Raw genomic sequence first — 24,202 nt, 5'->3', positions numbered from 1 at the left:
GCCGAGCAGAGCGAAGTTGGGGTAGATGTCTGCAACCGAGGGGCGGGGGAAGGGGCGGGGCGAGGGCGGAGAAGGGGCGGGACGCGGCGCAGGGCGGTGGCAGGCCGGGACTGGGCAGGAAGTCGGCTGCAGCTCCCGCCAGTGCCGAAGAACCTTCCTTCCTCCTCCTCCTTTACCTTTCCCTCTCTTCCCATCTCCCTCAGCTCCGGTCGCAGACACCGGTAAGTGTAGCCGCCGAGCCTTGGTGAGAGCTCGAAGCTTGGGTGGTAGGATACAGCATGCCTGGTCTGGCTAGACCCCCTCGCGGGGAAGGGCAAATGAGAAGGCAGTGGGTGCCTTGCGGTGTGGTCCCCTGTCCGCTGTGTAGTGAAAAGGGACGTCTTACCCCTTCGAAGCCTTAAAACGGGCTCGGAGTGCACACATACCCTCACATCCACCACTAGATTTGATAACAGGCTTGCCAGTCCCATCCCACCCCCGAGACCCTGCCCCTTGGGGAAACCTGGCTGGGGAGTCTCTAAACCCTTTCCGCAGGATTAATGAAAATGGGCGCCCTCCTTCTCAAGGGGTCCCTCCTCTCTACCGAGGGACCCTCTCCCTTGTCACTGCAGAGAGGGGAGCTCCAAGTAACAAAGGTGTATTCTTTTCCCCCAAATTAATGACAAGAGTACTCCACTCGCCCCTGAACTTCCCTTTCTCAGCTTCCGTGCTCTCTCGTAGGCGGACCACCCTCTCCACCTGCATCCCTGCCGCTTCCCCCAATGCCCATGGATCCCTAGAAGCAGGGCGCCTCCTCCCCCTCGCGGCTTCGAAGGCTGAGAGACTTGGAAGCTGATGGGTGAAGCGGCCTGGGTAGGCCCGAGGCGCCCCGCATTCCTTTTCCCCAAAAAGAGATGCGCCCCTTTTCCCTTCTAGCTGGAACGCTCCGGGTGGCCGTTAGCCCCGGGAGGGGCGGGAGTGGAAGAGCCATGGCTGGGGGAGGGGGACGGGAAGGTTGGTTAGTGATCTCTTTGGTCAGCCGGGAAGGCGGAGAAGGCAGGTAATTTATGGGCTGAGCAGGGTTAAGAGATTGCCGCCTTCGGTTTGGAAACTTCTAAGTGCCTGGGGAGACCCCTCCGTAGAGTGAGTGATTAGGCAGTCTGGGGATTGGAAGCCGGTGGATGTATTTCACCGCAATGGCCCACGGCCTTCTACCCACGCTGGTTCCCATCGGACTTCCCTAACCGGTCTGGGTAGCCCTTGGGTTCCCTAAGGCCTCTGGAGACCAGTAAGGGGAGCTGGGCTTGTTTCTGCCCGCTGCAGAGATGAGATTAGGGGAGCTGAGTCCTGGGAACATCCCAAATCCAAAATCTGTGCGAGTAGCAGCTTCAAAGACAGAATATGGCTGTAGAGGGGTTAGTCCTTTACTGTGCAAAGCGTTCCTGTTTCACAAACGGGGTTGTAGCAGAAGCACTCTAGCTGGGGTAATTAATATGGACTTTAATTTTCATTCTAGGCCCTAGTGGTATTAGTAAGTAACCCCTCCCCCCTTAACTCACATAATTACCATGTGGTATAGTCAATATGGTAAACAAATGTGGGCATCACTCAGTTAATTTTGGCCACTGTGACAGGATCGTTGAGGCTTTTTTACTATCAGTAGCAAGAGGTCATTTGTAAGGAAGAAATTGTGTTCAGCCCTACAGTTTCGGAAAATACAAAATAAGAACAGTATGTTTTTTGTATGAAAATCCAGTAAGGGTTAAAAAATAGATATCTAATTGAACAAATTGGTTTTATAAGTTATATGTGATTAGGACAGTCCTGGAAATTAAAGGCTGTTGAGTCAGGGAGTATATTGTAGCTAGGTTTCCCCTTGAGGCACCTCGTGTTAGGAGATTTACAAGTAAATAGAGAATGATTTATGATGCTGTGTAATTGGGAGCCAACCTGTTAATGTGGGTAGTGAATAAAGAAATTGACCACCATCATTGCTTAAGAAAAGCTTTCTGGGGGGAAAAAGGCAATGGGACTTAAAATAGTGTTTCACCTTTCACCTTTCTTTGCAGCAGTTTGTCAGGCTAAAAAAAATAAACGTAAGCCCCCAGAGATAATATCATTAATATTTTGGTATTATATGATACATATCCTTCTAGGTCTTTTATTTTACTATGGAATATAGACGTAAAATACTAAGGTTTATGTAACAGTATGGGATATCTTGTAATTTTTTTTTTTACTTATTACCATGGATGTATTTTCATATCACTAAATGTCCATATTATCATTATTTAAAATGCTTATTTGTTTATTTTGAAGGGGGTGGAGAGGGGTAGGGAGAGAGGGAGAGAGAATCCCAAGCAGGCTTTGTGCTGACAATACAGAGCCAGATGCAGGAATGGATCTCACAAATTGTGAGACCATGACCTGAGCCAAAAGCAAGATTCACACATTTAACCGACTAAACCACCCAGGCACCCCTCCACATTATCATTTTAACAAGTAACGAATACTCCATTTTATGAATTTGTCATTATTTAACCAATTTCTTACAGTTAGCTTCTTTCCAATGTTTTGCTGCTTATTACATACTATAAATACGATTGCACTGCACATCCTTTTTGTATGTTTTGATATACCTATTTGATTATCTCCTTCAGATTCTGGAAAATGAATTGTTGGAAGAAGGTGTGTGCACTTAGAAATTTTGATACATACGGCCAAGCTACCCTCCACCTGCACACCTACCATCAATGCGTGAGGATAGTAGAAGCTTTTGTTGAACTGGCTAGGTGAATACTACTAATGGTTTAAGTTATTTCTTGTTTCACCAGTGACAGCAAGAGACAGGGTGACATGAGAGATTCGACTGCACCCTGCCCTGGACAGCTTACAGATAGAAGAATTAACCCGTAAAGAGACTGAAGTGGGTTTCAGGATGGCAAAAGAAGACCTCCCAAGTACCTCAAAGGACTTGCAGGAACTGCAGAGGAAGCTGTCTTTGCTGATTGAGTCTATCCAGAATAACTCAAAGGTCAGTTTCCAATCAGGATATGTAATGGAAAAATCCCAAAATAACACCAGCTTAAACAGCATAGAAGGTTATTTCTCTCTGAGGTAGAAGAAATTTGGAGTAGGTCAGGAATCTTTCTAATTCACCACTCTGACATGCCTAAATTGTGATCTTCAAACTCATTGTCCAAGATGGCTGCTAAAGTATCAGCCACTGTATTCACATTTCAGGCTATGGGATGGAGGAGGGAAGGGGAGAAAGACTTGCAAGCCACTTCTAATTTAAAGGGCCTTCCTAGAAGTCACACACAGGCAGCACTTCCAATTATATCTCATAGACCAAAATTTAGTTGCAGGTCTCCCCTAGGGGTAAATGCAGTTCTTTAGATATAGAGGGTAGCTCTCAGTCTTTGCCACAGATACCTTCCTGTTTTGTTTTGTTGTTAATTTTGCCCTGTTATCCTGAGACTGAGGGGCTAAAGCCTACTTTAAGATTTGAGTCCAGTTTTCCACTAGAAACCCAGTGTCCAATAGAATGTATGATAGGAGCCACATATGTAATTTACAATTTTCTAGTAGCCACATTTAAAAAGTAAAAAGTAGGTGAAATTAATTTTGATGTATTTAGTCTAATATATCTAAATATTTCAATATGTAATCATTATAAAAAATTATTAATGAAAAAAGTCATTGAAACTTTCTACATTATTTTGTAGTAAGTCTTCAAACTCCAGTGTGTATTTTACACTTAATGGCACATCTCCATTTGAATTAGCCACTTTTCAGATGTTCAGTACCCATTCAATGGCAATGGGACTTGAGATGGTGTATTCTGCTTTCTTGAATTTTTATCTTTCTTGCCTTCTTCTATGTGTCACTCAGCATTTTGTCAGGAAAAAAAAATAACAGCTCTCAGAGATAATATTAACATTGTGTTGTATTTCCCTCCAGACTTTTTTTTTTCCCATGCAGTATACCCATAAGGTACATACATATATGTAATGAAATGAACTAGTTTGTGATCTGTTTTTTGTATTAGACAGTACAATTCCCCTAGGGTCTATTTGAAGAGCTACCACTTTGCAGTCTAGAGCAATATACTCTAGCGATCTTTCCTGGACTCATCCCAAAATGCCTCTGGCCCTCTTGGTGGATTTACCAAGCTATTTTTAAATTGGCCAAGCAGCTTTCTAGTCAGCAGGATGAGACTCTTGTTACTAAAAGTTAGCTTAGTAGGAAAGGTCCTTGTGCTCATCTCCATGTGCATTTGATTCTCATTAAATGTGTTAGTTAAGTTCTATGAGGTCACCTCAAACAATGAATTCGCAATTTCTCCAGGGGAACTACAGGATTAGGCTCTGGCAAATGTATGATCACAACATACTCATTGATTGATAAATACATAAACTATTGCATGTGTATTTTTGTTTGAAGGTTACTTATATATATATTGTTCATTCGTTAACATTAAACTCATGGCCAATAGCACTAGAAATCTTGCCTGAACAAAGTATTTTCTCTTAAGGCACATCACAGCCTTCTTACACTTAAGAACACTAGACAGTATTTCTGCCATTTTGAATGGTGAAATTACCAACAAAAAACAAAAATGTAAGAAAAGGTATTACAGAACCTTCCATCAGATTGACATAAGCATAATTTACAGAAACATCTACTTGTTTGGAGCATATTTAGATGATTTATTTCTCCCAAATAAGTTTTAGCCTTTCCTCAGAGTTAATCAGCCCTTTAAATTCCAGAAAAGAATAGATTGGCTTCTACACAGAGTATTTGTGAAACAACTCCCATCATTTCTTCTAGGAAGCCTCTGGAATGTCAAGTCTTTGTTGTCTTAGGCTGAGAGAGTCAGAAACCTGCTCAAAATAGCTTAAGCAAACGAGTAGTGAGGCATGCTGGGACTTTGGAAATGGGAGGCTATCTTAGAAGCCAAGGGTGGGAAGTGAATCAGGATCTGACAGGTCACTGCCAGGGGTTAGAGGTAACTCTAACAGGGGTTAGAGGTAACTCTCAACACCTTCTCTTGGGCCATGTTGCTCATGTTGCTTCCAGTTACCGTTTTTCCTTGTGCATCACCTTCATTCTCCTCTCTCTACAGCCTGGCTTTCTTGACTCTTCCATTCACATGCGCCAGTGTGACTCCCCAGGCTGGTACCTTCAACTCCCTATATCTCCCTCCCTGAAGCCCTTTAGGAGCCTTCTCTGGGAATGTCTGATTCCTAGGATCAGGCTTGACCAAGTCACCTGTGGCCAGGTGGGTGACAGCTGGGCAGGGGCTTCTCATTTCGTGGAGAGAAACATGGCTCCAGGGGCCTACCCCTATTGTGGGAAGGGACGGTGTTCAGAGAGGTGGGAAGAGAGAAGGAACATGGGCTGGGCAGATGCCCCCTGATGGCATTTTCACTTGTGGATTACCTATGACTAACTAGTTTTGCTCCCATGCTGGCCCACGAGGGATGTTTTTGAACTAACCTCTGAATTACGTACCAGTGGGCACCCAGGGACCGCGGTCTGGGAGAAACTGTTACCCAGCATCTTGGAGTTGTCTTTACCACTGGTTTTATTTATTTATTAATTTTTAATATGAAATTTATTGTCAAATTGGTTTCCATACAACACCCAGTGCTCATCCCAACAGGTGCCCTCCTCAATGCCCATCACCCACTTTCCCCTCCCTCCCACCCCCATCAACCCTCAGTTTATTCTCAGTTTTTAAGAGTCTCTTATGGTTTGGCTCCCTCCCTCTCTAACTTTATTTTTTCCTTCCCCTCCCCCTTGGTCTTCTGTTAAGTTTCTCAAGATCTCACATATGAGTGAAAACATGTGGTACCTGTCTTTCTCTGTATGACCTATTTCACTTAGCATAACACTCTCCAGTTCCATCCACATTGCTACAAAAGGCCATATTTCATTCTTTCTCATTGCCAAGTAGTATTCCATTGTGTATATAAACCACAATTTCTTTATCCATTCATCAGTTAATGGACTTTTAGGCTCTTTCCATCATTTGGCTATTGTTGAAAGTGCTGCTGTAAACATTGGGGTACAAGTGCCCCTATGCATCAGCACTCCTGTATCCCTTGGGTAAATTCCTAGCAGTGCTATTGCTGGGTTATAGGGTAGATCTATTTTTAATTTTTGGAGGAATCTCCACACTGTTTTCCAGAGCGGCTGCACCAGTTTGCATTCCCACCAACAGTGCAAGAGGGTTCCCGTTTCTCCACATCCTCTCCAGCATCTATAGTCTCCTGATTTGTTCATTTTGGCCACTCTGACTGGCGTGAGGTGATATCTGAGTGTGGTTTTGATTTGTATTTCCCTGATGAGGAGTGACGTTGAGCATCTTTTCATGTGCCTGTTGGCCATCGGGATGTCTTCTTTAGAGAAGTGTCTATTCATGTTTTCTGCCCATTTTTTCACTGGATTATTTGGTTTTCAGGTGTGGAGTTTGGTGAGTTCTTTATAGATTTTGGATACCAGCACTTTACCAGTGGTTTAAAATAATCCGATGCCTTTGTCCTCCTTCTCTCTGGTAGCAAGGGACACTGATTGTCTTTTGCATTCTGACACCAGGGAATTGGCCTGTCTCCTAAACAGTTCCATATGGAGCCTTCATGTCCTTAAATACTGGCCACATCACCCTTACTTTGGAACCTGCCATACTCAGGCAGGTTTAAAATAAATTGTGTGCAGTTTAAAATAAATTTCCTTTGACCTTGGGCAAGTCGCTTAGGGTCTTTGAATCTCCATCACCTCTTCTCTAAAATAAGCAATGCTAGGCTCATTGGTTTGTTGTGAGGTGATCTCAGAAGCTGTTTAGAAAAGCTGTGGCACAGAGCCTGGCACATAACAGTGCTAGTCTGTCCCAGCCTGGCATTCCTGAGTTCTTCAGCACAGCACCCTCCCTGTAAAATCCAGGTTGGATGACATGTGCCTGCTTCCAGGATAGGGATGGAAAATTGCAGTTCATGTTACTGAATAATAAGCTGTCCCACTTTCCATCCTCCCATTGTATTCCTCTATTGCCATGAGAATGAGAAGTTAATTGCTATGTTCCAATTCCCTGGATTTAAATAAAGTTCCTCCTTACCTGCCTGTGAGTGTCTTAGGGGAAAATAAATGAGGAAATACATTGAAAGCACTTAAAACCGTGCTTGGTGCCTGAGTGTTTAATCAATGTTCTCTATTATTTTTTTTATTTCCTTTTTTTATTTTAGAGAGAGAGTGAGTGGGGGAGAGGGGCAGAGGGAGAGAGAGAGTATCCTAAGCAGGCTCAGCAGGACCCTGTTGCAGGGCTTGATCCCACAATCCTGAGATCATGACTTGAGCTGAAATCAAGAGTTGGATGCTCAACCGACTCAGCTGCCCCTCTATTATTATTAGGTGTAACTGAATCATATCCTCCTCTTCTATGACAGACTGGCCTAAGTAGCGCCATACTTCTTAGGGGAAGACAATTGCTGGGCTTAACTGCATCTTAAAATGGTCTCTCTGCATATCTGAATGATTCTGTTTGTTGGTTACAGGGCCCAGACTCAGAAGAGGCTAAGAAAAAAATAGATTCTCTTAGGGTCTGGAAGAATAGTCCTACTTTTCTCCTTTTGGATCCCCAGGCCAAACTGTCCCCAAGTCCTATTGATTTTTCTTTTGTCATTCCACTTTCATATTGCCATCAGCCTAGATTTGCCCATCAGTGTCTCTTGCCTGATTTCAGGCGAATTCTCATAATTGCCTTTTGCACATGACTGCCAGGTTCATATATCTTAAATTAGTGCTTTCATGATGTCATAGTCCTGCTCAAATACCAGCAGTTTGCCTCCTGTTTTTTTTCTAGATAAAGTTTAAACAAGTGCTTTACAGTGGAAGTACTGTGCAATGTGTGTATAGAGTTTTAAATTTGCTAGTAGTCCTATTAAAAAGCATGAAAAGAAATGTGAAATTACTTTCAATAATATATTTTATATAACCCAAAATATCCAAAACAATATCATTTCAATATGTAATAATATAAAAAATTGTGACGAGATAGTCTACATTTTTTTAGGTTTATTTTTTTATTTTAGAGAGAGAGCCAGCGTGAGCAAGGAAGGGGGGCAGAGGAGGAGGGGGAGAGGGAGAGGGGGAGGGGGGAGAGGGAGAGGGAGAGGGAGAGGGAGAGGGAGAGGGAGAGGGAGAGGGAGAGGGAGAGGGAGAGATCTCAAGCAGGCTCCACGCTTAGCGTGGAGCCCGACTCAGGGCTGGATCCCACAGCCATGAGATCCTGACCTGACCTGAGCTGGAACCAAGAGTTGACACTCAACTGACTGAGCCACCCAGACACCCCAGTCTACATTTTTTAATATACTTAGTGCACATCTCAATTCAGGTACTAAATATCCATTGAAAATACTTGATCTCGGGGCGCCTGTGTGGCTCAGTCAGTTGAGCGTCCGACTTCGACTCAGGTCATGATCTCACGCCCTGTGAGTTCGAGCCCCGCATCAGGCTCTGTGCTGACAGCTCAGAGCCTGGAGCCTGCTTCGGATTCTGTGTCTTCCTCTCTCTCTGCCCCTCCCCTGTTCATGCTCTGTCTCTCTCTGTCAAAAATAAATAAACATTAAAAAAAAAGAAAATACTTGATCTCTTCAGATTTCATGAAATTTACATTTGAAAATTTATTTGAAACCTACCTGACCTATTTGAAATGTAATTAAAAATATTCCTGTGACTGAAGCATATATCCATTTTTAAATTTAAGTTAAACTAAGTTAAAAACCTAGTTCATCAGCCATATTTCAAGTCTGCAGTGGCCACATGGGGCTACTGTGCTGGATGGTCCAGGTGTAAACTCATGAGCCTGGCATTCAGGTGTTCCAGCCTCATCTCCCCACTGTGGTTACTGGGTCTCTTGATTATAAGGGTCAGAGAGAACAGTTCAGTCTGTCAGATGATGCCTTGGGTGGTTGGAGGAGTTAATAAGAATATATGTGGACTACAGCTGGAAACAATCAGGACTTAAGACAGATCCAGGGACCAGCCCCACTCCCGTGACCCGTTCTCTCACCTTCAGCTGACTTAACAGGAGAATCTCATTGGGTTCTGATTATGTGAGCTCGCATTCCTACTATAGTCACCTCTGGCTAGAGAAGTTGAATAGCCAAATCTGGTAGCTTTTCTCAGGAGGAGCTAGAGGCAGTATAGCTAGTGGGCATTGTGCCATTTTTGTGGCCTCACAGGAAGTGAAGTTGTTCATGCCTGGAGAGTTCTAAGGAGGCAGTGCTGAAGCCCCAAGACCAAGGGCAGTGGCTTCTTGGAACAACAGCCTTTTCTGGTTAAGCAGCATGAGCACTGTATTTTGATCACTATCAACTTCAACTGCAAAACCCTATTGCCTTCTAGCTTGCCTCCAGATCCCCACTATTGGAGTCATTAAGAGGTACATGTGTTTTGTGTAGTGGCATCCATGATCACTGTAGCTTGAATTTCCTCTTCATTTCAGCTGCTGGCCTGTAAGGCACTGAGGAATGAGACCTGGGAAGGACCAGTTTTGATGGGGAAAAGTTCTTGATGGAACATTGTAAGGGAACTGGAACCAACATGTCAGTAGTGAGGAGACAGCATGGGGCTTAAGAAGAGGGGCGAAGCCCATCCTTGTGGGGTTGTCTAGGGCCAGTTCTCTATTAAAGCGGCCCTTCCCTATTGAGCCAGATCCAAAAAAAACCCTTTTGCCTAGTGAAGGAAGTTAGCTTGTTTATTAACACAGCATAAGCTTGCAGGTGTCATCGGACTATGTCCTGACTGTGGTATCCAAGTTGATGACATAAAAGCATTTTTTCCTAACAAGGTGAAGCCATTGCACGCATTAGACATTCAGAATGAAGAGATTCAGCTTTGGATGCCTAGATTTTGCCACTTGGAAACCGCGTGACTCTAGGCAAATGCCATTGGTTCTCAGACTTTAATGTGCGTACAAGTCACCTGGGATCTCATTAAAAATCAACATCTGGGGTATGGGGGCGTCTGGGTGGCCCAATCGTTTAGGGATCCAGCTTCACCTCAGGTCATGATCTCACGGTTCCTGAGTTCAAGCTCTGCATCAGGCTTTCTGCTGTCAGCGCAGAACCCACTTTGGATCCTCTATCTCCCTCTCTCTCTGCCCTCATCTGCTCATTCTCTCTCTCTCGCTCTCTCTCTCTCTCTCTCTAAAAAATAAACATTAAAAAAAATCATCTGATTTAGCAGATCTGGGGGAGGGCTTGAGATGTTGCATTTTTAACAAGCTCCCAGGTGATGCCAAGTAGCTAGGACTTAACCTCTCTGTGCCTCAGTGGCTTCAGCTGTGAAGTAGGAGACAAATGGTGTGTACTTTACATCCATGTGTACACATGCTGAGGGCCTCTTCTGAGAGGGTGTGTGTTAAGCGGTAGAGCCATGACCAGGTCTTTCCTACTTTCATAAGACTTAAAGTCTTATGACCCTCAAACCTGCCATCTGCCTATAGCTACCTTAAGCTGTTGCCAGGGTGACTCATGTCTTGGGAAAATTGTTAGTGTTGCTGACTTGTTACATTACTTATGAGCCATCCAACTTCATGGCCTTTGCTTATATACTTCCTGCAGCTCAGGTGGGTCCATCAACCTGGGGGTCAGACGTAGCGTTTAATCCTGGCTCTTTCTCCTTTGCCTGCAGGTGGTTGCCTTTATGAAGTCTCCGGTGGGTCAGTACCTGGACAGGCATCCTTTTCTGGCCCTCACTATGCTGGTGTTTGTTGCTGTGTCGGCCATTCCTGTTGGATTCTTCCTGCTCCTTGTGGTGCTTACCTCCCTGGCTGCTCTTGTGGGAGTCATTTTACTGGAAGGTATCCTGCTCATCTATTCACCCCCTTGGAAAATGATTCAAATGGGAGCACAGTATTTATTTGGCACCTGCCACTGATATCAAAGTTTCCTCTCATTGAAAAAATCAGAATGACCAAGGCAGATTGTCAGAGTAGTTAAAAGATGGACTCTGGAGTCCACATTAGAATCCTACCTCCACAGGGGCGCCTGGGTGGCTCAGTCGGTTAAGCGTTCGACTTCAGCTCAGGTCATGATCTCGTGGTCCGTGAGTTCAAGCCCCGCGTCGTGCTCTGTGCTGACAGCTCAGAGCCTGGAGCCTGTTTCAGATTCTGTGTCTCCCTCTTTCTCTGACCCTCCCCTGTTCATGCTCTCTCTCTCTGTGTCTCAAAAATAAATAAACGTTAAAAAAAATTTTTTTTTTTTTAAAAGAATCCTACTTCCACCAACACAATTTTGGACAAGTTATTTATCCTCTCTGAACCTCAAACTCCTCATATGTAGAATGGGGATGATATAATAACTGTCTCAAAGCATTATTGTAAGGATTGAAACTCATAGTTCCATAAAGTATTTAGCTCAGCCCATGGCACCTAGTAGCTTCTACATGAATAGTAACAGTCTATTTCACAACTAGTTACTGAATATCTGTTGCATGCCAGGTACCTTGCTAGGTAGTAATGTTTCCTCTTCCCCACCTTTCCTCCTGAAGTCACACTGCCAGCTGTCAACTTCTCCTTTTGTTGCTAAGATAAAATTACTGAGAAGGCAGATCTGACCAGCTCAGTTTGCCTTTTCATATCAGATCACAAATCACAAAATACTGGCCAAAGAGGTGGTTGCCATTGGGTCAGGCAATCACCTCTGATTTATCCTACGACTTCCCAGGGTTAAGATCACGCAGAGTTGTTTCCCTGCCCGGGGAACTGTGGATAAGGCAATTTATATTCAAAGGAGAAAGTGAGCATCATAGGCAGAAGAGCAAAATACAGCCTGGCAGAGTAGCTGTTCACTAAATATTGACGGATAGAGAGACGGATGAATGAATGAGTGGAGGAATGAATGAGTACTGTAGCAAAAGTAAATTTAAGGAGGGGAAGAGAACCACTGCATTTTGGTGTATCATGCAAAGTTTAACAGAGGACAGGATTTACAGATCTGTAACAACTCTTGTTTCCTTTGGGGAAGTAAAGACTTTCTAAACAGGAGGAACAGCATATATAAAGCCTTTAGAACAGTAGTCTGGAACTTGAGTGTGTTTAAGTCTTACTTGTGTTTTTGAAGATACAGACTTCTAGGCTTCATCCAGAGATCGTTAGTAGTTCTGGAGTAGGGTCCAAAAATCCGAAATTTTACAAGCCTTCCTGATGCATCTGATTCTGATATAGTGGTTGTTGGCCACACTTGGAAAAACACGGATCCAGGATTTTGCAAATCTTTGTAAAAAGGCAGCACATCCATTTATATTGTCTGATTTCCTTCCTTTGCAAGGTCCGTCCCTGAAATTATATCACTGTAGCCATGAGGATGGAGTCCTGAGTTATTTGACCACTCCCAAGGCAAGGAAAAGGGTATTTGCCTTGCAGTGATGCCCACTTGGGTGGTTAGACTACCTCCTTTTTTTTTTTAATCTTTTTTTAATGTTTTATTTACTTTTGAGAGAAAGAGAGAGAAAGAGCGAGCGAGCAAGCAGGTGAGGGGCAGAGAAAGAGAGGGAGACACGGAATCCGAAGCAGTCTCTAGGCTCTCAACTGTTAGCACAGAGCCCGACCCGGGGCTCAAACTCACAAACTGTGAGATCATGACCTGAGCCGAAGTCGGACACTAAACCTACTGAGCCACCCAGGTGCCCCTAGATTACCTTCTTATAAAGTGATGCTGGAAACCTGGATCTTTATGGGAAATCTCACTTAAAAAGTCTGAGTTAACTGTCATAAGCACAGTGGCCTTGGGTCTGGTAGCTTTCAATCTGTTTTAGCTGAATGCTTCTCCTAACTATGCTTTCTTCTAGGACTGGTCATCTCTGTGGGTGGCCTCTCACTGCTTTGTGTCCTCTGTGGCTTGAGCTTTGTGTCACTCGTCATGTCAGGGACAATCATGGTGTCCTACGTGATGGTCTCCAGCCTTGTCAACTACTGGTTTTCTCCCAGGTAAATACATGTCAGTGCAATAATTTAATCTTTACCATTTGGGGGATTTTCACAAATAATACCTTAACCCTATTTGGTTAGTAAAATGGTGAGAGGCAGGTGTTCCTTATAGGTTTCCATATACATCAGACATCACATGGGAATTTACAATGGAGTTTCAAACAACCACCACACACAATTACTCATTTTGTTGTCATGGCAACTCTGAAGTAATTGTTACTGATTCCTTTTAAAAGATACCATTAAATTTACAAAAATTCAAATTAAGGGTTTTTGCGGGGGGCAACCGGAAATACTCAGCATGCATGTACCTCAGGATGATGCAGGGGGCCACAAATCTGCTGTTCCCAAAGTCTGTCTTCATTCCCTTTGCTCTTCAGACTGTGTGTGTGTGTGTGTGTGTGTGTGTGTGTGTGTATCTCACCATACTGAGTGTGTTATCTTGTGTTTGATTACATGGATTATGTTCCTACATTATGGCTCCTAAATGCCAGCTACACTTCATCTGGGCCTTCACTGAAGGAACAGTGATGTATTTAAATGCTAGAGGGAAAACCAGACATACTGAGATTAGTGTAAGACAGTATGTTTGTCTATAATGGACTGCCCTCCTAAGGGATTTTCAGAGATTTTTTTTTAATGTTTTTTAAATTTATTTTGAGAGAGAGTGTGTGAGAGCACAGAAGGGGCAGAAAGGGAGAGAGAGAATCCCAAGCAGGCTCTGTACTGTGCAGGGCTTGATCCCATAACCATGAGATCATGACCTGAGCTGAAATCAAGAGTCAGACGCTTAACTGACTGAGCCACCCAGGAGCCCCTAGAGATGATTTTTTTTTTAATACTTGATTTCTATCCATTCTCCTTGATGAATTTAGAATCTAAGTCCCAAGTGGGCTGTCCATTATGCTTCATTTAAGCTCTTGCTTAATTGATGACAGCAGCTACCCATCAAGCACTTGCTCTGTGCCTGGGACTCTGTTATGCGCTTTCCAGGCCTTAGTTCATATAATCCTCACAACCACCCTGTGAGGCAGGTACTAGCTCCAGTCTATGACAACTAAATGAAGCCAAGTCCCAAAGCAAAGTGTGGCAGAGAAGGGACTTAAATACAAATCACTTAACTCTGAAGCTTTTTAACCAAGATTCCAAAGTGACTCCAAAACAGGAGTCAGCAAACAATGTCTGTAAGGGGCCAGATGATAATACTTTATTTTAGGCTTTGCAGACCATGTGGTCTCTGTCGTAACTCCTCACCTGTGCTGTTGTAGCCAAAAAACAATGTAGGCAATAAGAAAACAATTGAGCATGGCTGTGTTCCAATAAAACTTTATTTACAAAAACAGGCAGCAAGGGATGCCCAACCCCTTGGGCAAGGCCCAAGGGATTTGCCAACCCTTGCCCTAAAAGAACCTACATCCTGAATTTTATTTTTCTATAGACTAGCCCTTGAACTTCTTACCAAAGTGTTATCCTCTTGTTACTCATGTTGGAAAATAAAATGTGAAGTAGGTATAATTTAAAATACCTCAGGGGTAGTTGTCATAGGCTTGCCTGGTTGATGTCCCTGGAGTTACATTCAGCTTCTCTAAATTGTTTTGATGACTATCAGTCTCAAAGGAGATAAAAGGAAAAATATTAGCCAAAATTTGGCTTATTAAAGCTGATGTTTCTGAGCCAAAATTTCTCCCCACCTCTGAACCCTGCTCTGCTATACCGCAGGAAGTAGCAAAACCTGAATACCACCTACTTGTCAACAAAGAGAGTAAAAAGATATCCAAGAGGGACGCCTGGGTGGCTCAGTCAGTTGAGCATCCAACTTTGGCCCAGGTCATGATCTCAGTGTTGTGGGTTCGAGCCCCATGTCAGGCTCTGTGCTGACAGCTCGGAGCCTGGAGCTTGCTTTGGATTCTGTGCCCCCCTCTCTCTACTCCTCCTCTGCTCTCACTCTGTCTCTCTCTCTCTCAAAAACAAACAAACAAAAAAAGATACCCAAGATTTCTCCTTTTTCTCCTTACAGCCCTCTTCTCCTCCCAACCAAGACCCCTGGACTGATTGTTTTCATTAGGGCAGTGGTTCTCAAGCTTTTTACCTTCTTAAAATGACCCATTTTACCTTCTTAAAACTACTGAATCTCCCCAAGTTTTTGTTCATGTGGTTTAAATGTACCAATAATTACTGCAGTAGAAATTAACAAATTCAAAAAATGTTTATTCCTTTAAAAAGAGCAGTTTTACCAGTTGATGTAAATAACATCTTTATAAGTAACATTTTCCCGTTACAAAATGAAATGAGTAAGTGGCATTGTTTTACATGTTACAAAGATCTTTAAGGTCTCCTTAATAGAGGTCAGCTGGGTTTTGCAGACCCCGCCTCACAAATGTGTGACTGACAAAGAGAGGAAAAGCTTTTTCAGATGACTGTGGATGTTCTTTGATAGTACACGAAAACTCAATACGTGGTAGTTTCTCAAAGGTTAACTGAAATGTGACTTTTTGTAGTTCATTATATTAAAATCTACTGGTCTGTCTTGCACTTTTATTAGATCTTCTATGGTGCGTGTTTTTTAACTTCATGCATTGCTCATTTGGAGAATATTGGTTCATGGAGTCATGCAGATGTTCCACATATACTGTGAAAACTCCACTGTTGGGGCACTTGAGTGGCTCAGTCAGTCAAGCTTCTGATTTAGGCTCAGATCATGATCTCGCGGTTTGTGAGTTCAAGCCCTGCATCGAGCTCTCTGCTGTCAGCACAGAGCCCCCTTTGGATCCTCTGTCTCCCTTTCTTTCTGCCTCTTCCCCACTTATGCTTTCTCTCTCTTTCTCAAAAATAAGCTTAAAAAAAACACTCCACTGTTCCTTTGTGGAGAATGAGAGCAACAAAGGCATTGAGCATATTATATTACTATGAAAATAGTTGTCACCTGAAAACCCTTGCACTAGTGAATTCTTAAACTCAAGAAACCTCTTACTGAATGTTCCAAAGCATAGGGGGGAGGAAAGAGGAACTGTTCACTTTATTCCATGATGCAAATGGGATCTTGACCTTAAAACAAAAGATAATATGCAGCTAAAATTTTTGAAAAAGAAAAAAGGGAATAAAACTGTAAGATGTCCTTAAGAAAATGGATTAACTGCATGGTGTCATCTACATACCAGCCACCTTATGTCTTTTGGTGTTGCCATGCTTAGCCCATTGGTTTGTGACCTCATGGCCACAAGAAAGCTGTTGTGGCTCTGGCTACACCAAGAACATTCAAGGCAGGATGAAGGGAGAAAAAAAAAATGAGACCTCCCTCACCACTTGAGTCTGACCATTTTTATCAAGTAAGTGCAGTTTTTCCTAGGACCTCTCCCCATCCTGCCCAAGCTGACTTCCTTGGCTAGAATTGTGTCAGTTGGCTGTTCTAAGCTGGCAAGGAGGCTGTGAGATGGAGTGCTGTTTTCTCAGCTGTGTTGGTCAGCCAAACTCTGGTGTATGCCACAGTTTTCTGCACTGGGGTGTCCATGTTGGCAAAGGTATTTGAAATTCAAAGATAACCTATAGATGCACTTAATATCGATAATGCTATCTCCACTCTCACTCCCCTCAGAAACTTGCCATCACAGGGGCTAAAAAAGACCTATTTGTCTTCCTTTTTGCCCCCTACCTCTCTTCTGTTGAAGATGTCAAGAAACAGCGGAATAATTGGAATCAGAAGATATGGGTCTCAATCCCAGCTCTGCCATTTTTTAGCTGTGTGATCTTGAACAGGCTGCTTAACTTCTCTGTTCTCAGTTTTCTTTCACTGGTAAAATAGGGCTACTCCAACAATCACTGGATTATTGCGAGAATGTGAACAATACACTGAGAAAATGCAGTGTCCAAATTAGAATAGGAGGAAGGGCCATAATCCCTACCCCTAACTCAGTTATTTTAACCTCTTGTGCCCTCAATTTCCATCTGTAAATGGTAAAGCCTCAAATCTGGTGTTTCAAGAAGCAGCTAAAAACAAACCAACAAAGAAAGTCCTGTATTCAGTTTTGTGCATGCTCAGCATTAAAGCTCTTTAAAGAGGCCCTATGCCTGGGTAGCTCAGTTGGTTAAGCCTCTGACTTTGGCTCAGGTCATGATCCCATGGGTCATAGGTTCAAGCCCCGCATCAGGCTCTGTGCTGACAGCTCAGAGCCTGGAGCCTGCTTCAGATTCTGTGCCTCCCTCTCTCTCTGCCCCTCCCCCACCCACGTTTTCTCTCTCTCTCTCTCTTTCTCTTTCTCTCTCTTTCTCTTTCTCTCTCTTTCTCTCTGTCTCTCACAAAAATAAATAAGCATTAAAAAACAAATAAACAGGGGCGCCTGGGTGGCTCAGTCGGTTGAGCGTCCGACTTCAGCTCAGGTCACCATCTCACAGTCCATGAGTTCGAGCCCCGCGTTGGGCTCTGGGCTGATGGCTCAGAGCCTGAAGCCTGCTTCCAATTCTGTGTCTCCCTCTCTCTCTGCCCCTCCCCCGTTCATGCTCTGTCTCTCTCTGTCTCAAAAATAAATAAACGTTAAAAAAATAAAATTAAATTAAAAAAATAAATAAATAAATAAATAAATAAACATGGGGTGGCAAGTGGTCTAGTCAGTTAAGCATCCAACTTCAGCTCAGGTCATGATCTCACAGTTTCTGAGTTTGAGTCCCACATGGGGCTCTGTGCTGACAGCTCAGAGCCTGGAACTTGCTTCAGATTTTCTGTCTCCCTCTGTCTCTGCCCCTCCCCCACTCATGTTCTATCTCTCTCTTCCTTTCTCAAAAATAAATAAGCATTAAAAAATAAATAAACATGGGGTGGCTGGGTGGTTTAGTCGGTTAAAGCATCCAATTTCAGCTCAGGTCATGATCTCACTGTTGGTGAGTTTTAGTCCCGCGTCGGGCTCTGTGCTGACAGCTCAGAGCCTGGAGCCTGCTTTACATTCTGTGTCTCTCTCTCTCTCTCTGCCCCTGCCCTACTCATGCTCTGTCTCTCTCTCTCAAAAATAAACATTTCAAAAAATAAAAAATAAATAAAGAGGCCGTAGGGCTAACCATTTCCTCTTGTTACCAAACAGACTGTTAACACAACAAAACTCCGGTGGCGACTGTCAGCTTGCTATGAAGTCCGCAGACTTAGAGGGGCTCTACCAGGAATGATCGGCTGAGCGGAGCCAGAGCTTTTTGCAAGCACTTCTCGAAGTCTGTGGATCATACTCAACCCTTAGGATTGACTCAGAAGGGGGCTGGGTGGTCAAACACTCCCTGTATGTGTCCTCTAGCCTTTTCTCTTATTTGTAGGATCCTGCGGGGGCAACTTGAGGCCACTTGGTGATCAGTTGCTCTTGAGTCCCTGTGGTTCTGTTGGCTGACCCACCCTCACGTGAGAATTAGCTGAAAATTGCAGTGGCTTGGCAGCTCCTCCCACCTTTCACTCCTCTCCAGTGTGCGGTCTTGACTTTGGCCCCACTCCTTACAGCCAGCAGCTTGACCCCAAAGACTCCAATCTTGTGTCCAAGGGCCCAACTGGAGCAACTATGGTTTCTTTTTTTTTCTTCTATCTTCCTTCCCTCCCTCCCCTTCCTTCCTTGCTTCCTTTCTTTTTTTCTTTCTTTCTGAAATGAGGAAGCTGTTTATTTCTTCACTTCCTTGAAACGAGGTGGCAAAAGTGATAGAAAACAGAACAAATTCTTCTGCCTTATTAGCTTTGTATCAGAAAAACTAGCAAAATTTGGTAATTATGGCCTCTCAGACAAAGCTGGAAAATACAGTCCAAAGTTAACTTTATGGCCAAGGGCACTTTTGAAAAAGTCTAAAGGCTTAGTTCCCACGTTGAGTACTGTTAAGTGCTGTTAATTTCTAAAATACTTGCACTTGACACTTTTGTATTGTTTTAAGGAACTTGTTAAGCCACATCTGTAAAAAGTCCTATGGCAATGCTAAAGGATTACACAAACTTTTAAAATCCCATGGGATTTCTACTTCAGTGGTCTGCTGTGGCATTTTATTAAATATTTATCTAGACGAGCTTCTTAACTCTTTATTTCACCCCCAAGACATCATACCTGCTTATTCCTTCTCTGTTGATTTCATGTCAGATCCCAGGTAATAGGGTTTGTGATAGACACTCCACCCAAAGTGGCTTTAAAAAGTGGGGCGCAGAAGGGGGAAGTTCATTTCACTCAACTAAAAAGCCAGGGGTTAGATTTTCAGGTACTGCCGGATCCAGTGGTGCTTTGAGGCATCTCTCTCCCTTCATCCCTCAGCCCTACTTTCCTCCTTGTGAGCTCCTTTTCCAGTCAGGCCCTCCTTACCTGGGGTCCCGGCAACTCTGGCTTTACATCAACCTTACAGTCAGCACTCTGCACTGGTAAGAAAGCTGCTCTTTTCCAACAGTACAAGCAGATGTTCTGGGCTTGGCTCTGATTGGACAGACTTGGGTCATGTGAGCAACCCTGAACCAATCACAGTGGCCAGGATGTTAGACTCTGCTGATAGGGCAGGGCTGGGACATAGGTTCATGGGAACCAGGGATGGTTTAGGTCAGGTCCACTGGTTTCACATACGATGGTGTGCATACTCCCAAAGGAATATGAGAAGGAGAGGAAATATTTACTGGGCAGACAAACTAAAATAATAAGCCTGCTACTTGTGATAGGGCATAAAGGCCTTCATCTGGAAACTTCTGAATCCCTTGACTGTCAATCCTGTCCCTAAAGGTGGTTTTACCTCTACTTGAGAACAAGAGGTGCCCTTTCTTGCCAGTATTAACAGTTGGTATTTATTAAATGTTTCTTTTCTTCATGCAAGGGTCTGCTATTTTCTGTCTATGGTATCTACCCAGCTGGGTTCTGAGGCTTCAGTAATGGAAAAATGAAAAGGTCCCCAGTCCTGAAGTTCACTTTCTAACACAGGAGTTGTTTAACAAGTGTATTAAATGTTGCTGTATAGCAGTTTACCACAAACTATAGACTTAAAAGAGCATATGTTAACTCACATTTTCAGTGTGTTAGGAGTCCTGGTTCAGCTGGGTCCTTTGAAAGACTACAAACACAGTGTTGCCAGGGCTAGGTTCTCATTTGAGGCTCACCTGGGGAAGGATCCACATCCAAGCCCACATGGTCACTGGCAGCATCCAGTTCCCTGCAATCTATATGGAACTTCACACCTGGCAGCTTGCGTCTTCAAAGCCACTGAGAGAGAGAGTCTCTTAGCAAGGCAGACATTACATTCTTATGTAGCATAATCACGTACATCTTGTCACTTTCACTGTATTCTGTGGGTTAGAAGCAATCACAGGTCCCAACCACACTTGAAAGGATGGGATCGCACAAAGGCATGTGTACCACAGGTTGGGATCATGGGCTCTACCTTAGAGTCTACCTGCTACAACAAGCAGACAAAGTATTAGATTGTGACAAGCATATCAAAGAAAGTAAAGGGTGATAGATAACTGTGGGAGGCCAGTTTAGTCACAGCAAGCAGGGATTTCTTCTCTGAACCAAAGAATGAGAAGTTACTGCCATGCCATGAGCTGGGGCTGCGTGTTCCCAGCAGAAGGCACAGGGACACAAAGGCCCAGAGACTGGAAAAATCGAAATGTCAGTGTGGCTGGGCCTGGTAAGCAAAGGGTAGATGAAAGAGATAGGAGTCCATCGTGCAGTGGTCCATATAGTAAGAAATTTACACCAATGAGTAAAGGGAAGACCATAAAGTTTAGAGGGACATAGACTTGGATGTTAAAAGATCACTCTATAGGCAGTGGGTTGGGAGCTGAAAGCCATTTAGGTCTCCAGAGGCCCAGAGCAGAGGATGGTTGTGGCACCACACTGGGATGGAGGTAATGGAGACCTCCCTCCCTTGGAGAGCCGCATCTGGTGGTAGATTGCATGTGGGTGATGAAGGAAAGGGGGGCATAAGGATGGCACCTAAATTTTTTTAACTTGAGCTGGTGGGTAGACAAAGACACTATTTTTCTGAGGTGGGGACTGGGTGAATATTCAAAATCTGCTTTGCTTATATTAAGTCAGATATGCCTTTAACACCAATAGGATGAATCAAGTAGACTGTTGGCTTAGAGTGTAGGTCTGGGCTGAGGATATAATGTTTGGGAGTATTTTCAGTGCTGAGAGCTTTACACAGACATCTTATGAGATAGTCTCTTAGGAGTAGCCAAGAGATCATTTTAAAACACATTTCCGATTATATAAACATCCTTACTTCAAACTCTGCAAGTACAAGGTGCTTTCCCACTACACTTGAGTGAGACCCATCACAAGCTGCCCCTGCTGGCTTCTCATTTTTTGTATGCATCAGCCTCTGGAGTTTAGAAATGAAACTAAGGTTTAGAGCAGAACTGACTCAATAATTCTGCCAAGAAACGTGGCATCTAATCATAGCTTTGCAATTCAGGCTCCCCATAATATTGCCTGGAGCCCAAGGCCTTTGCCAATCAAACAAAGTAAAATAACGTACAGAACCTAGCAGAGTGCCTGCCATAGAACGGGCCCATAAGGCACGGTTGTCAAAATGCACAGTGCACCATCATTTAAAACAGTGCAACAGGAACGTGTAAGAGGCCTATTGTTAGCCAAGCTTGGAGGAATGTTAGGACTCACCCATTATTCAAAAGGTGCCTGCTTTTTAGATATAGTTCAATGTGTGGCTCATTTGGAAAGGTAATTTGCCCTCAGAGCATGAAAGCTGTGACTTTATACAGCCAGAATGTTAATTTATAAGTATGTCTCTGTTTGTTTTTGCCACATGTTGGGTGCAATCTTGAAACCTCTACAAATCAATACACGTTTTCAGTCCATCCTCACTACCACCCATTTTAGAGATGAAGAAGCCAAAAGACTGAGTGGTTAAACTGTTTTAAGGGCACACAGAAACAAGTGGGATTCAAGCCCAGTCTGCCTGACTACAAAACCCACCTGTGTAACCCGTGTACTGTTCAATATCCACTCCTCCAACCTGCCTTTGAGGCCTTCTGAAATTTGGACCCATGCCCTAATAGATGCCGTCTGCGACCGTACCCACATCCTTTGCTGCCGTGTCACTGAACTCCAGAGATCGCCGGTTTCATGAAACGGAATGTGAGTGATTGGCTTCCCCTAAAATTGTCCCCATTGAAGTAACCATTTCAACTACCACTTGTGTGCAGCTTCTGCAGTCTGCTCCGTGTAGAACAGGGTGTCATAGGTAAGTGATGAATCCCTGAATTCTACTCCTGCAACCGATATTGCACTGTATGTTAACTAACTAGAATTTAAATAGAAGTTGGAAAAGAGAGAAAAAAAAGGGAGATTGAGCCCAGAAGTTGCGGCATTCTGGCAAAGGCAGATCAGGTGTGAGTTGTCCCAAGAAGGTTGAGAATGACTAACGGTACTTTCATGAGGTTCTGCTGTGCTTCCTTGAGCAGGAGAGAAAAGGTGGAGCTAGAGAGAGGACGTAGAATTTGAGAGTAACCTTACCTATGCCATGGCATCCCCCAGAACCCCTGTGCGTGCATGCATACACATATCCTGAGTGATTAAATTATGCGTGCACGCACGTGCGTGCACACACACACACACACACACTGAGTGATTGGTAAGAGCTGTGACAATTACGAATTATTAAAGTGCTTTCTTTGCCTTCCTGAAGGAAAGGAAGGGGGTAGGGATTACATACAAATTTGGTGTGCCTCTTGGGTGTGTCGTTAGGGTGGATACTATCCATCATGTGTGTGGCAGAAAAGTTGAAAATCACTGGTGTTGGGCATCCCCTTTCCAGACCTCCCTTTTTGAAACATTTCCACCTTCCATAGTCCAGCTTAAATTGAAGTCATGTCTTGCTGTGTGCACTGTCTTTATATGTACAGCCCTTGTGGACCAGGCATGGTGAACAAGTGACAACCTCTCTGTGTGTTGACTTCCTCAGTCTGTAGTGAGAATGCTACCCACCCAGAATCTTTGGGAGGTGGAGGCAAGTGATCTCTAGATTATAAAAGTGCTACAACACAGTGGAACAATTATACCCTTGCTCAACGAAATTGTCTCTTGTTTGGTGCTATTCTCTTGCATTTGTCCTTCCTCCCACCCTGCTTACGTGCCTCCTCTCCACCAGTGCTCTGGGGATGGAAACAAAGTCTGTCTATTCACTTTGGGTAGCCTATAACCTTATACATAGAAGCCCCTGAACAACATTTTCCATTGACTACAAAGATCAAGAAGTCTGGATCTATAGCCTGTTCCCGTCTGGCAGCATCTGGAGGCATTTTTGATTGTCATGACTGTGTGTGTGTTTGGAAGAGGGGGTGAGGCTGGCATCTGGTGGGTTGAGGCCAGGGACGCTGCTAACCATCCTACAGTGCATATGACACCTCCTTACAAAAAGATTATCTGGGCCCAAATGTTGGTGCCAAGGTTGAGAAATCTTGATGTAGACAAATAATGAGAATTAAGAGCATTAGGCCAAGCAAGGCACAGTTCATCTGGGATCAGAGACTGGAGTTGGCCAGGTCTGTGCTAGAGCAGCCAGTTACATAATGGCATCAGGAAAACACCTTCATGTTTGTGAAACAGACATTTCAGGTTTTCAAAGACCTTTCACATCGATTACTATTTTTGACCTCTCACATCAGTTTTGCAAGGTCAGTCTGTTCCAACTTCATGCCATATTCATCAGCTGGCAGAAGAGGAAACTGGGCCAACAGTTTGCCAGAGGTCTCAGGGCTGGCTGGTGACTAGCCCATCACCAGCCTGCTAGGTCAGGCACTGTTCATCTCTCCCTGCTTTGTTGTTAAAGCAGAAATGACATGGGGCACCTGGGTGGCTCAGTCGGTTAAGCTCCAACTTCAGCTCAGGTCATGATCTCACAGTTCGTGGGTTCGAGCCCTGTGTTGGGCTCTGTGCTGACAGCTGGGAGCCTGAAGCATGCTTTGGATTCTGGGTCTCCCTCTCTCTGTCTGCCTTTCTCTCTTTCTGTCTCAAAAATAAATAAAAATTGGGGCGCCTGGGTGGGTCAGTCGGTTAAGCGTCCGACTTTGGCTCAGGTCATGATCTCGCGGTCCATGAGTTCAAGCCCCGTGTCGGGCTCTGTGCTGACAGCTCAGAGCCTGGAGCCTGTTTCAGATTCTGTGTCTCCCTCTCTCTGACCCTCCCCTGTTCATGCTCTGTCTCTCCCTGTCTCAAAAATAAATAAAACGTTAAAAAAAAATTAAAATAAATAAATAAATAAATAAATAAATATTACCAA

At 44.0% G+C, this 24,202-nt stretch overlaps 1 protein-coding gene across 5 annotated transcripts; it reads left to right on the top strand.

Moving 5' to 3' along the window:
- The first annotated feature begins 91 nt into the window (after positions 1-91).
- On the top strand, positions 92-23,802 carry LDAF1 (lipid droplet assembly factor 1). Of its 5 annotated transcripts, none has more exons than XM_007084111.2 (5): positions 92-221; positions 2,814-3,013; positions 10,678-10,846; positions 12,835-12,973; positions 18,043-19,768. In XM_007084111.2, the coding sequence occupies exons 2-5, from the start codon at positions 2,918-2,920 to the stop codon at positions 18,122-18,124; spliced, it is 486 nt and encodes a 161-aa protein (XP_007084173.1). In that variant the 5' UTR covers positions 92-221; positions 2,814-2,917; the 3' UTR covers positions 18,125-19,768. The 5 variants fall into 5 exon arrangements, with proteins under 5 accessions (XP_007084173.1, XP_015393845.1, XP_042826897.1 ...); XM_015538359.2 differs by having other exon boundaries at positions 2,795-3,013; XM_042970963.1 differs by lacking the exons at positions 92-221; positions 18,043-19,768 and adding exons at positions 932-1,039; positions 21,981-23,802.
- The last annotated feature ends 400 nt before the right edge of the window (positions 23,803-24,202 follow it).

This window comes from Panthera tigris, chromosome E3 (genome assembly GCF_018350195.1).
Source record: "Panthera tigris isolate Pti1 chromosome E3, P.tigris_Pti1_mat1.1, whole genome shotgun sequence".
Taxonomy (NCBI): Eukaryota; Metazoa; Chordata; class Mammalia; order Carnivora; family Felidae; genus Panthera; species Panthera tigris.
This window is presented reverse-complemented; position numbering and strand designations above follow the sequence as displayed.